Source organism: Nannobrachium achirus, assembly GCF_963921795.1.
Source record: "Nannobrachium achirus genome assembly, chromosome: 4".
In the NCBI taxonomy this organism is placed as follows: domain Eukaryota; kingdom Metazoa; phylum Chordata; class Actinopteri; order Myctophiformes; family Myctophidae; genus Nannobrachium; species Nannobrachium achirus.
This window is the reverse complement of record NC_137813.1, coordinates 11,137,417-11,151,410: the sequence shown is the minus strand read 5'-3', so window position 1 is coordinate 11,151,410 and position 13,994 is coordinate 11,137,417. Positions and strand designations below refer to the sequence as shown.

Below are 13,994 nucleotides of genomic sequence, written 5' to 3'. Positions count from 1 at the left end.
CCACCCACGATGTACCTGAGGACACAGGAACATTAACCCACTGACCCACCTCCACCCTGAGGACACAAGAACATTAACCCACTGAACCACCTCCACCCACGATGTACCTGAGGACAGAAGAACATTAACCCACTGACCCACCTCCACCCACGATGTACCTGAGGAGACAGGAACATTAACCCACTGAACCACCTCCACCCACTATGTAACTGACAATCACGGGACGCAGATTAAAATTACTTTTATACATTAAACTAAATCCCAAATTGCAGCTTTAATGAGTGCTGTTTCTGCTATGGGATTGTAGTAAATTTCACTTAATTTGTACTGAAAGTTGTTGACAGCTAGGACTGTCCAGGGTGAGGGTTACGGTTAGGTGTAGACAGGGGGGTCCCCAAATGATTTTGTGGGGTCCCCCAGATTAGTTTAATTTGAAACATTGTTTTCTCAACATAAAGTTTAAGTGTATAGAGGGTATCTGCACATTTCTACAGTGACAATAAAATCACTTTACCTCTAAAATGAAAGATGTAACATTGGCCAAATTGTGAAATGTTAGAGGCAGAAAGTGTTGCGAGGCGTTGTGAGCATGTAGATCTGCTATTTTCACAATTGAATTGTGTAAAACAAAATGTAGTGCCTCAACTCCTCCAACTTCAAGTAGTGCTCGTCAGGGTGAGGGGGTCCCCAGTTCAAACATGGTTATTTTGGGGTTTGCGGTCTGAAAAGGTTGAGAACCACTGCTGTAGGACTACTGTAGGTCCAGGGTTAGGTTAGGGTTACAGGGTCCTACCTGTAGGACTGTCCAGGGTGAGGGTTAGGGTTACAGGGTCCTACCTGTAGGACTGTCCAGGGTTAGGGTTAGGGTTACAGGGTCCTACCTGTAGGACTGTCCAGGGTGAGTCCGGTCCTGACCAGCAGGTTTCCATCCCAGAGCAGAGCCCACAGCAGGTCCCCGGGCCCGGCAGAGATCTGCCCCACCTCCCTGGGCACCTCCACCTCCTCCCAGCTGCTGCCCTCTGGAACCCGGGGCTGGATGCCCTCCCGGAAATACACCTACACAGAGGGATGGAGAAGGTACTTGCATTTCTTACTAAAGTAAAAGTATCAATACTGTCTGCAATGTAGAAATACTCTGTTACAAGTAGAAGTCCGGAATTCAAAATTGACTTGAGTGAAAGTACAAAAGTATTGACATCAAAATATACTCAAAGTACCAAAAGTAAAAGTACTAAATGTTTGAAAATAGCAGCTCACAACGTGTCGCAATGCGACCGAAATGTAGTGGAGTAGAAGCAAAAGTATTGGAAATTGGAAATACTCAAGTAAAGTACAAATAACTCAAAATCCAGTACTTAAGTAAATGTACTTAGTTACTTTACACCACTAATAAATAGATCTGACAAGACATGAAATAATGATCTCAGGGTTTTCCTTGGTAAAATGCGTGGGGTTGTGCCGCCCTCTTGTGGTGAATAAGTGAAGTGAATCAGATGCTGGACTGCAGGCTGCTGTTGTCTATTGGTCATCTATGTAGCTGTAGCTGTGTGCTAAAACACATGAGCTTGAAACGCAAGGGCTACAACATGAAATATGTATGTATGACATCTGACCTCGCCACTCACTACACGTACAGTGAATAAGCTTAAGTGGTCAGCAGAGTGTTGAGGGTGTAATGTAACCACAGGGAGCGTTTACACGATACCTTCAGGGTTCAGCAGCTCAGTGGTCTTGATCCTTCTTGAGGTTACAGTTACCTACCAAAATACCAAAAACGGGACCCAGTGCCTCCCTGCTTGGCGCTCAGCATCAAGGGTTGGATTATTAGGTCTCTGCGACATACTAGCGTCATGTCTAGCGTCATGTGTAATTGTTCATAAAGCTGCCTCACGTCACGCTACAGAAACAGGAGATAGACTCCTGCCGTATGGGCCTCAAGGCTCTGCAAGGCTACTTACTTATTAGGTTGTTACTAATTAGGTTAATAGGTTTATATTGATATTGTACATTTTTGAGTGAAATATTTTCAGATGGGGGTCTGTGGCCAGGCCGGATGGCAACCGCAAGGTTCCTAGTTCGATCCCGGGTTCCCCCAGAGTTAGTGTCGAAGAGTCCTTGAGCAAGACTCTGAACTCCTAGTTGCTCCCGGTGACCAGGTTGTGAATGGGTGTGTAATGCTCAATCTATGTAAAGCGCTTTGGATAAAAGTGCTTTAAAAATGCACCATTTACCATTTGATTTTATATAGTGTGTACTGTTGTTGCGGTGTCCTGGTGTGCGTGGGTGCATAGCATACCTGTCCTTGCTGGGACACGGCCCACAGGTAGGGGTATCTCCCAGACTGGTCGCTCATCTCCCAGCCTCCACAGCTGATGTCACACAGGGGGAGGGGGGGTTTCTTGGGGTGGTCCAGGGGGATCTGGTGGGGGTGAGAAGGGGGTAATGGGTTACAGCACCTTTAATTTAACTAATTTAAAGGACAACTTTGTTTTTTGACAACAAGGGGCCATATTATTTTAGATAGTTATTAGAGATGAGTGTTAAAATGTTTTCATTTACTTCTTTCTATCGTTTTAGTGATTTTAAAGATTTGCCCCCAGGTTGGGGGCATGCATGCAAGTGGCTAAATATGTCTTTTTAGACACAATAAGCCCATTCCCAAGATGCACCGCAATCTTTCATGGGCAGATGTGACTTATGGCGGCTGGTGTAAATAGTAACAAAGATATTGCCGGCTTATTGTGTCTAAAAAGACATATTTAGCCACTTACAGTATACGCATGCCCCCACCCACTGAAATCAAAATCCTAAAATCGCTAAAACAAAGCAGCAGCAGGTTAGACACAGCAGAGACTGGAGGCCACAGCATCTTTCATTGATCCCAGACTGACCCTGGCCCACGTGCCCTGCGCTGTGTATCTCCTGTATCGGATCCATCGCCTGCGACGAACACACGACTTCCACGTCTTCTCCTGGGAGAAGCTGGCTGGGAAATCCACCGCGTACTCCCATCCCTGGGGAGAGAGAAGGACCAATCATATTTAAATCCACCACATACTCCCATCCCTGGGGAGAGAGAAGGACCAATCACATTTAAATCCACCGCATACTCCCATCCCTGGGGAGAGAGAAGAAGCAATCATATTTAAATCCACCGCGTACTCCCATCCCTGGGGAGAGAGAACGACCAATCGTATTTAAATCCACCACATACTCCCATCCCTGGGGAGAGAGAACGACCAATCGTATTTAAATCCACCACATACTCCCATTCCTGGGGAGAGAGAAGGACCAATCACATTTAAATCCACTGCATAAAATGTAGTTTATTTACATGGAGATCCCTGATGTCTACATCCCTGATGTCCACATCACTGTGGCACTACCTCGCCCTTTAGGACGATGTTGCTTGTCGCCCTGAGGTGTCTTACTAGTATAATTATATTATATATAACTGTACACCTCTGTACTTTTTGCAAATCAATTAACTCTTTTAGTGCCACCCGTTCACCACTAGAGGGCGCCCCAGGTGCCATAGAAAATCCCATAGAGATATGCTGGTATATGCAGAAGCCCTGCAGCCATGACTTGCCTGAACACTTTCCTTTGTGCATGTACAGGAAGAGGATGAAGTTAGCTTGAAGTTAGCTATTGGCTACCAAGCATTTTAGAAGCCTTATTTTCGTGAACTTAGCCATGATTAAACCTTGCACACCTCATGCATGGGAAAAAAACAGAGAAGAATGAGCTCTAAAAAATCCAATGCAATCCTGGATTGCATTGGAGTGGATTTGTGCAGTTTGTTCACAGCTTTCAAACAAAAAAATCCGATTGGAAATCCGTTCAGGCATTCTTGAGATAATCGCCATTATGTTTTACATGTTATGTAAACAAACATGGCTGCCCTGTATGTTAGTTTTTTTTTCTTTTTCAAAAACCGAACATGTTCGGTTTTGGCATATGTAATACGTTTTAAAAAACCGAACATGTTCGGTTTTGGCACTGGATGAGTTAACACTGGCCATTGCCGTTGAGTATAATTGTACAGAGTATTGAGTATGGGGCTTTTAAGCCGTGACATCATTTTGTAGTCAGACCTCCAAGCAGATTTATTGTCAATATGTTTCCCTCGCTATTTCAACAGATCCGAGACAAAAATAACAACTAAAGTATAATTCTACCACTTTCCTGTCAATAAGAAAGAGAAGACAAATTAGTAAATAGTCAAAATAGTAAAAAGATTCACGGGCGCTGGGGCCTTTTGGCCCCAAAAGTTCTCCTCTGCCTACAAAATGATGTCAGACTTAAGAGCCCCTACAGGCACAGCCTAGAGTTAATGAGGTCCTTTACATAAAAAAAAAAAGTTTGAGACCCACTGGTATTCACGGTTTCCAAAATGTGATGGAACCGACTCCTGGTTCCTCAATGTTGGATCCGGTTCCTGTGGTTCCGGATCGTGCGTGCATGCCTGCGTGTGTGTGTGTGTGTGTGTGTGTGTGTGTGTGTGTGTGTGTGTGTGTGTGTGTGTGTGTGTGTGTGTGTGTGTGTGTGTGTGTGTGTGTGTGTGCGCGTGTGTGTGTGTGTGCGCGTGTGTGTCAACAGTTCTTACCCCCGTCTGGCTGGGGTCTCCACAGCTGTGGTCCACGTACCAGTCCCCCTCCCACTCCCAGCTGGGCGAGGGCAGCTGGAAGCTGGCCAGAGGCTGGGGCGTCATGCCCGTCACGTCGCTCCAGGGCCAGCGGTCCGTGGGCAGCAGCACGTCTGTGAAGCCGTCCACTGGGTTCCATCTCTGGGGACATGATGTGCAGGGGACATGGGACACAACGTCAGGGAGGAATTTATAACATTTCCATAACTTCCTATGGCAATCAAACGGTGCACTAATGAGGCTCTTGCTCCAGGGTGGCATCAATGGCCCAAGATAGACTCAATATAGCGAATGGAATAGAGAGAAGAGGAATTTGGGTTGGGGATCCAAATTCTTGGAGGAAAAGATCGGGTAATGGTCGAAATGGAATTGAGTTTTCAGAGGGAAAAGCATGACTTCTATTGGTTGATTTTTGGCGTTGTTTTAGCAACATTATGGAAGACAAGATGCAAAATGTCATTGGGTCAAGCTCAAATGATGCTCAAATGATGTTGTTTTTAACCCATTTAGGCCTAGAATTATTGAATGCTTTAACCAGTGAAAAATAACAGATATACAAGCTCACAGCGCGATCTGCTATTTTTGAAAAAGTCGTGAAAATGTGTGCAAATCTTTGAATATATGTATTTTCAAAGCGAACGTTTGTAACTCAAATTTTGCTTCTGGGTGGTCCCTGGAACTAGATATTTTGAAATGGGGGTCCGTGGCCAAATAAAAATCATTTTGGGGGTCCTTCACATGAAAAGGTTTGAGCACCACTGACATAGTAGTAGTCTCTCAAGAACAGACTAACTGAGCTCCAGTTAAGTGAAAAGGACCTTTTGGCCAGATTGCTGACATAGAAACATAGGTATTCTCCAAAAATCTTAGAAGGATTCAAAAGACACTTATAGAATCGGATGAAAATTCTAATTTTCAAGATTTTTCAAAAATAGCAGATCTACAAGCTCGCAGCGCGGCACTCGGTGCCGCGCTGTGAGCTTGTATATCTGCTATTTTTTTATATTTAAAGCATAAAATATTGCGTCATAATGTGTTCAGGCCTAAATATTGACCAGTCTCAGAAGGGCTCGTAACATGGACAGAATTAGAGGAAAGGGAACACCCTGGCAACCAAAAAACAGACTCCAGCGAAGGTGTCACAAGACAAAAAGAACAGATCTACAAGCTAACAACCTATCGAGGTGCCACTACGTGTTTTTAGCTTGTAGATCTATTATTTTTGTCGTGTGACGTCCTGTATACATTAGGCCACACACACGTATTTCACATAATGCTAGAAATGTTTTGGGATGTGTTTTTTTTTTTTTTTTTATGAACAAAATCAATAGCCAAAACATTGTATAGGCCTATAACAAACATTTTCCAAAACATTTGATTAATTCCAAACCTTTTCAAAATATTTCCGGGAATTTCATGGCCGTGGGAACCCTGGGATTAAGAATCACAGAGGCTCTTTTAGGCCCCTACCACCACCACCACCTAGGGCTGTCACCATTATGACATTTTACAGTACATGACAATTCATTTTCTTTTCAATTTTTTTTTTCAAATAATTGCGATTAACGATTTAATTATGTTTTTGTCATTGACAATTACATTTCTGTTTGGCTTGTAGGCTTTGAACTATTTTTCTTTTTTTTTTTTTTTAATATTTATTTATTCTCGAAATTACAGCTGAGTGGTTAGACTCATTTTCAGTGTCGTCGAGCAGTACATTAGAGGTGTCAACTATGCACATGGCAGATATGACACATAACCTAAATATAAAGAAATTACTGACATATTTGACAACTTTATATTTGAAAAATAACATTGATAGTGTATATAACCGATCTACAAGCTCACGATGTGTCGCATTTTTTAAAATGTTTGAACATATGAAAATGTTTCAACATGGAAACGATTATAACAATTATGACACAATAATTGTGATTAAGTCACATAATTGCGATTAGACGATTATGTAATAATTGTGACGGGCCTACCACCACCACCACTCCATGTCCAGGACAGGTAGCATTCCAACACACTACTCTACTAAGTTGTAAGGTGTGTGTGTGTGTGTGTAGTAGGGGTGTAACAATATAGTAACTGTATCGAAATATCGTTTTTAACTTAAAAAATTGAAGTCTATCGAAATGAAAACAGCTAAAATCGAATCGTATCGTTTTATTTTTTATCGTATCGAATCGGCAGTGCAAAGAATCGATATCAATACTACCTACTTGTGCATTGTATTTAGCATTTTTAAGAAGAAAAAAATGAAAAGGAGGGGTTTAATTACTTTTCCTTTCCATATAGCTACACTGGTCTATTGATAAATGTGTGTAATCTCTGAGTTCATGTCAAGGTGCCGTTTTGTCAATTACCAATGTCCATGTATTTGGCAGATAATCACTGTGTTTACTTATTTATATCCATAATAATACATGTTTCCCTTAAAAACCTGCACTATCCACACCTTTCACACAGATTTAATTTATTTGCTAAATAGTTACTATATCGATTTTAAATCATTGAATCGAATCGTATCGTATCACCATGAATGAACCAATATCGTCCATGTATCGTATCGTCAACCATGTATCGTGATATGTATCGAATCGCTATTAAAATGTATCGTTACACCCCTAGTGTGTAGACATTTTTTTTCATATCATTGCTGTCGGGCAGAAACCTCTCCATAATCGTAACTTTTTGTGTTTTCTTTTGGTAAATCAACTCCCTACTTGAGGCCGATTAAAAAAATACCTTCTAAATGCTGACCTACGTTTTCTGAAAAACGTCACAAATGTATTAGAAAATGACAAAACAAATGTATGTTGCTATGTTCTGTATATAGCAATAGCTACCCCAGAAGGGGTTCCCATCTTGAAAGGTAAAAATGCCCAAAAGCAGACAAAGTTTTCTTAGTATTGGTTTAAGTTGTTAACTGTCTGAAAATACACATGAACATGAATCCAACACAACACTACACATTGACAGTGCTGTCAAACAAGTCTATGAAGCCATCTATGAAAAGGTTTAATCTGCAACACAATTTTATACAATATGTACAGCCTGAAAAACGTTGAAGAACCCTGCTCTAAACCATTGGTTCTCCACGTGGGGTCTGTATACTTTCATTACCCCAGTATGTAATGTTTTACATCAGGGGTCTTCAACAGGGGGTCTGCAGAGTTACTACAGTGGTCCTCCAAATCTTCCAATCCTTTTTATATTACTGTAACCAAAAAGAACTGCAAGGCGTTGTGAGCTTGTAGATCTGCTATTTTTGGCAAAGAGGTTTGGTGTAGAGGGTAAAAAGAGCAGACCAAGTACAGAGTGAAAGATCAAGTTTATTGAGTATTGACGGCTAAAGTGGTTAAATATCTGAAAACACAAATTGACATGAATCCAAAATAAACTGATTGTGCTGTCAAACAATTAAACTATATATATGGAATCTATGAAACGGTTGTGGGGGTCCCTGCTTCATCTCTCTCTCAACTCTCCCTTGGCCTGAAAACGTTTAAGACCCCTGTTCTAAATAATCTGTCGATGGGCCTTGTGTACCCTGCATTGCGGGCGGCCCGCAACCCAGTCCATCATTTAATGTTTTTTTTATTTTCTTATCGACTGAACAGTATTGACCTCAGAGTGGTGGGAGCCCTCTGCGGCTCACTCTGGCCTGTGGGGACAGTGCACACTGTGCACAGTGTGCTGCAGAGACTGCCCAGACTTCCCCAGCCGTGGCCCAGCCAAGCCCTGTTAGCCAAGGGCCTCTCCTATGGTTCAAACTGTGCCCTCAAAGCAGGAGTGGGCAACTTTGATGATGGAGAGGGCCACTATTTTTCCAACTTAAATCCAGAGGGCCACATTGCATATTGCTACACCTACTTTGTCATTCTAGTATGTCATACAAAAGAAGCAAAAATAGCCCTAAAAGCTCAAGAGGGCCACTATATTTTCACACTCACTCCAGAGAGCCACATTGCATATACAGTCAAGAATTGCAAAAATAGCTGATCTACTTGTAGATCATCTATTTTGCCATTTTTGAAATGGAATCCTGAATTATATTTAGCCATTTTTGAATTGGAATCTTGAAAAGTAAACTTTGTATTTATTTTTAAATGCATTTTTATGTTCTTAACTTTAACTTTATGAACTTAAATACAATTAGCCAGTAGCTATGCCCCTCCCAAAAAGCTTTTGTCCAATGATAGTTTAGAATAACTTCCTGCTTGCCATGGTTTGCCTTGGCAACAGCCTTGGCAAGCTGCCGGTTGCTAAGCTAGCATTGGACAAAAGCTTTTAGGGCTACTGGCTAATTACATGGGACATAAAAAAGACTTGTACTGGTCATTAAGCTACTAATATAGATATATGATTAAAGCAGACCATCATGTTTACATTTGGAATTGTAAGAGCTGAAATCAATATATCAGTATTCCAATATTAACCTGCGGGCCGCACTAAGTGAAGGTGGGGACCGCATGTGAAGGTGGGGGCCGCATGTGGCCCCCGGGCCGCCAGTTGCCCATGTATGATCTTAAGTGAGACGTACCTGGTTCTCGTAGGTCTCCTCTCGGTATCGTATGTTGCTCTCGCTGGGCAGCAGGTTCAGGTAGATGCGGTGGTCACAGCCCACGCCCCAGCTCCGCCCCTTCCCCGCCGTCACGCGCTTCAGCTCCAGCAGGCGGTCGTCAGCCAGCTGCCAGCGCCCGCTGGCGGTGGACAGGCTGTACACCCTGCCGTACACATCCACCGCCCACAGCAACGTGATGGGCATTCTGGAATGATAATAACAATAACAATATAGTGCCCAGTTGTCCAGGTGCCCACCTCCCGAAGTGCTCACGTGTTCCTAGTGCCTAGTTGTCCAGGTGCCCACCTCTCTAAGTGCCCACATATCCCTACTGCCCAGGTGTCTGTCTGTCCTATCTCTATCTCTATCTCAACCTTCCCCTGCATGTCAGGTCTGCCCAGTCTATCGAGGTTTTGAAGTCCCTCCTAAAGACTCACCTTTTTAACTTGGCTTTTAATCAAAGCTGAGCTTATGTTTTATTTTGTTCACTTGGTCTGTTTTACATTGTATTTTATTTTGATGTATTGTTGTTTTGTCTTCCTGTTGCATTGATTTCTCCTGTTGTATAGTCTTGCGTTGCCAGACAACTATTCCAAAATCTCCAAATGCTATATAGAGTCTGGAACGGCAGCTCCCGAACGGCGAGTATCGGAAGTAGCCGCTGCTGCACTGAACTGAGGCAACAGTCTGGCCTTGCGAGACTACCTGTTGTACAGCACTTTGGTCGTTTTTAAATGTGCTTTATAAATAAAGGGTGATTTGATTTGATTTGATCTCTATCTCTATCTCTATCTAAAAATAGAAAGACAAAAATTTGCCTACAGCAAAACACGGCCCTGACTGTGTGGGGCCCCAGGCAACCTATAGGCACCGGGCATGCCCAGCAAAACACAGCCCTGAACCGCCTACTGGTCAATATTTGGGGAAGATTTGTAAACATTTTATGATTATGAGAAGTACAGTATATCTGAAGGTGGAAAAATAGATGGTCAGCAAGGCAGAAACATTATTGATTTTTGTATTATGTTTTTTAGACAATTGAACAACTGCTGGACGCAGAGTTAAGGTGGTTGTTTTTAAGGTGTGTTTTCGTTGCGTTTTGGAAATCCGAAAGCCGTAGGCCAGGGAGAGAGAGAGGAAAGAGAGAGAGAGCAAGGGACTCAGTGGGACAGCTGCGAAAATCTGAAAAATCAACCCTGGTCCGAAAATAAATACGAAACGGGCGGCAGTGTGCAAACGTGATTGACATAACGTGAGGTTGATTTTTTTATTCACGCACTCCGAAATTCACTCCGATATTCGGACCGAAAAACGCAGCAGTGTGCAAAGACCTTCACAGACCAACAGACAAACTATGATGGGCATTCTGATTAAGTTTGTAAGATAAACTATGTGCACAGGAATGCTACGCACACCAGGTCCTTGTGGTGGTGCAGGCTCACAACAGTGTTATCTCAAAATACTATATGTCTTAAAAAGACGGAAAAGTGGCCGCACACACTGTAGCCAAAGCTAGTGCCAAAATGTATTTTAGGACACAGAGCAACAATAAACTATAACAGGAAGGGTGGGCATCAAAACATTGTGGGCACTATATGGAAAAATGGGAACCTTGGAACTTTGGAAGATTGGGAACTAGGGAAATCCTGGCCCTAAAACAGAGTGGGCACCAGACCTTGGAAGAGTGTTTTTAGCTCTAGGGGAAGTCCAGTCACCAAAACGAAAATGCGTATTACTGGAATGCAGTGCAGTCTGAAAAGGTTGAGAAGCAAAGCAATATCTGGTTGTCCAACTTTAAAGCCTTGTTTTATCTCTTTGATTATTTTGCTGCTATTTGGCTTTGTATAAGACACATAGGACTACTTGTTTGAAAATGGTCTTAAGTAATGTAAAGTACTATACAATTCAAAGGAGCATTATTGGCATGAGAAAACATACGTTTACATTGCCAGAGCAAGTTTCAAAACATAATAAAAACTGTTGAAAATTGGGAACATATACAGTTGGAGGGGGTACAGCGTTGTGTAAACAGAGCTATGTCATATTTTGTCGTTATGTAGGGCAGTGGTTCTCAACCTTTTCAGGCCGCGACCCCCAAAATAATCACATTTTAACTGGGGACCCCCCACCCTGACGAGCACTAAGAGTTGAGGCATTACATTTTGTATAACACGGTTATATTGTGAAAATAGCAGATCTACATGCTCACAACGCCTTGCGTTGCGAGGCGTTGTGAGCATGTAGATCGGCTATTTTCACAATTTCTGCCTCTAATATTTGACAATTTAGCCAATGTTTAATAAGAAGTCCTTAAATTGTCACTTTAGAAGCCCTCTATTAGTCTATACACTTAAACTTTATGTTGGTTTGTTCACTGTTGAGTGAGAAAATGTTGCAATGTTGTAATGTTGCACATTAAGTTCATCATCTGGGGACCCCCCAAAATAATTTGGGGACCCCCCTGGGGGTCCCGACCCACAGGTTGAGAACCACTGATGTAGGGTATGAAGCTTTTTGGAACAAATATTAGCATTTATTTTTTCTCAATACAATTTCAATAGCATACAAATGAAGGGCACTCTTCCTGTTACCAAGCACTTGGTTACATTCCACCACTGCCTGCCTCCTTGACACTCCTAGAACTGACTGAAAATAACTTTGTACTTCAAGTTTAAAATGATACTAAATATTTTTTCAAGTGTCCAAATACATCCCAAATATTATCAAGTTGTCTCGCGGCACCCCAGGGTGCCCCGTCACCCACTTTGAAAACCCCTGCTCTAGAGTGAGTGTAGACAGTCTGCAGGGAGTCTGCATGCAGAACCAAGCGTTAGCATAGCCTACTCAGGTTTCCAAATATTTCCACACGGGCTGCAAAGTTCCACCGTGCATTCTGGACTTAATGACACTCGCATCCATTCATGCAGGTGTGCAGACCTATAACACAGACATGATGGAATAATGGCCATTATGACCGTTAATAATAACACACACAGTAACATTATACCTGAATATTTGAACTATCCGATCCTGTTGCAGGCAGTTAGTAGTCAGTCAGTGGAGAATATCATGGCATCAGGTGAAAGACAGCAGATACCTCTCTTCGTCATCTCCATTCCACACAAGCCCTGCCAGCCTGCAAAGAAAGCATGGCCGTGCACGCACGCACACGCACGCACGCACGCATGCACGCACACACACAGATCCAATGTCAACAAACAATAGGCTACAAATGTATTAGACAGCTTATGTGTTTTTGTATTGTAGGCTACTGTTGTGTATTGTATGAATGTAATGTAATGTATGATTTATTATGTAAAATAAGCTGATGTTGATGATTTTAAGACCCCAGGAAGAGTATAGCTGTTGTGACTGTACAGTGTATAGTAACTGCTAATGGGGATCTAATAAATCAATCAAATGGAACATGATATTAAATGATCACACTATTAAACCCGTATAAGCAGACGCAGGCAGCAGGGATTGTCCCACAGACAGACATAGCTATAGTAAAGTCGGCTGTAATCCTGTTTACATGGTGTCCATATGGGACGGTGCAGGACAGGCGAGGAGCTATATCTAAAATAAACGTTACACAAGTTATAATAACACCGTTTTCTAACGGTCTCTTACTCACGGATTAACGGCCGTTTACGACGCACGGGAACGTGCGCGTGCCATAGCGTCATTTGTAAACATTCCTGAGGTTTTGTGACGATGGGATTTTTAATTCTCTTTAGAATAAAGCTGAGCGGTGATACGCTAGCGCCGTCTCCCAGCAGCCCCGCACACACAAACAGGAAACGGGGAACGAGCCCGGCGACTCCGATTGGTCGGAGACTCTGCAGGTGGTCGTGGATCCGCCGCTGTGATTGGAGGAGCGCTGGGGCTGGTTTGCCAGGCAGGGCAGACTGACGCGCATGTTTCAATAATTGATTTCCCAGAGCAGCCAATATGAATTATTGAAGACTAAAACTAAAGGTTGGTTGGTTTCACCTGTTACACTTTAAGATAGGATAAAACTTTATTTTAGCCCTGTGGGGGAAATTCAACAAATCAAGAAGCCTGGAACAGGTGAGCTAAGATAAGATGAAATAAAAATACATCTAAAGGCTAATATAACAAAATAATCTAATATAGGCTACAATACAAAGTAAATGCAATTATAGTAAGGAATATAAACAATAGATAGCAAATTGGTCAATATTACTATTTATAGATTTCTTGTCACCTTTCCTTGAATAATAGGCTATATGATGCATTTAATAGTATAAGGTGCTTTGATCAGCTCTTGCTCTCTCCCTGTCCCACGCACGCACGCACGCACGCACGCACGCACGCACACACACACACACACACACACACACACACACGCACGCACTTGCATGCATTTATTTATTAATAGTGCTGTTCCAGTCATTGCATAAGTGATGTAGACCTTGTAATTAACACAATATCCATGTATAGCTATCATTTTTAGGCCTATCCCATCTTGACATGTTTGTATTTTGGCTTCGGACCCCATCTGGTAAGGTATTGTGCCAGAGACCCCCCAGAAGAGAAGATGTGTGAACTATTTTTAAGATTTTTTTAAAATGTTATCAAAAACAACAGATGTTAAAAAAAAGAACTTGTGAATATGGGACCTTCTGCATAATGAGTACTTTTACCTTTGTACATTTAAGTATATTTTGATACCAATAATATGTTTGTATTTTTAATTTTTATACTCAAGTATGTTGAATTCCGGACTTTTACTTGCACTTGAACTTC

The 13,994-nt window shown here is 42.3% G+C and overlaps 1 protein-coding gene across 1 annotated transcript in view; it reads right to left on the bottom strand.

Annotated features, from left to right (window-relative positions):
- The window catches only part of tecpr1b (tectonin beta-propeller repeat containing 1b), a gene marked incomplete at both ends in the record, with an annotated part of 51,557 nt that extends 42,132 nt beyond the window's left edge, over positions 1 to 9,425 (bottom strand). Inside the window, 5 exons of the mRNA XM_080723028.1 lie at positions 882 to 1,056; positions 2,297 to 2,419; positions 2,892 to 3,014; positions 4,610 to 4,789; positions 9,201 to 9,425. Of these exons, the coding sequence (XP_080579154.1) occupies positions 882 to 1,056; positions 2,297 to 2,419; positions 2,892 to 3,014; positions 4,610 to 4,789; positions 9,201 to 9,425 (826 nt within the window). The remainder of the gene's footprint in view (positions 1 to 881; positions 1,057 to 2,296; positions 2,420 to 2,891; positions 3,015 to 4,609; positions 4,790 to 9,200) is intronic.
- Positions 9,426 to 13,994: the final 4,569 nt, after the last annotated feature.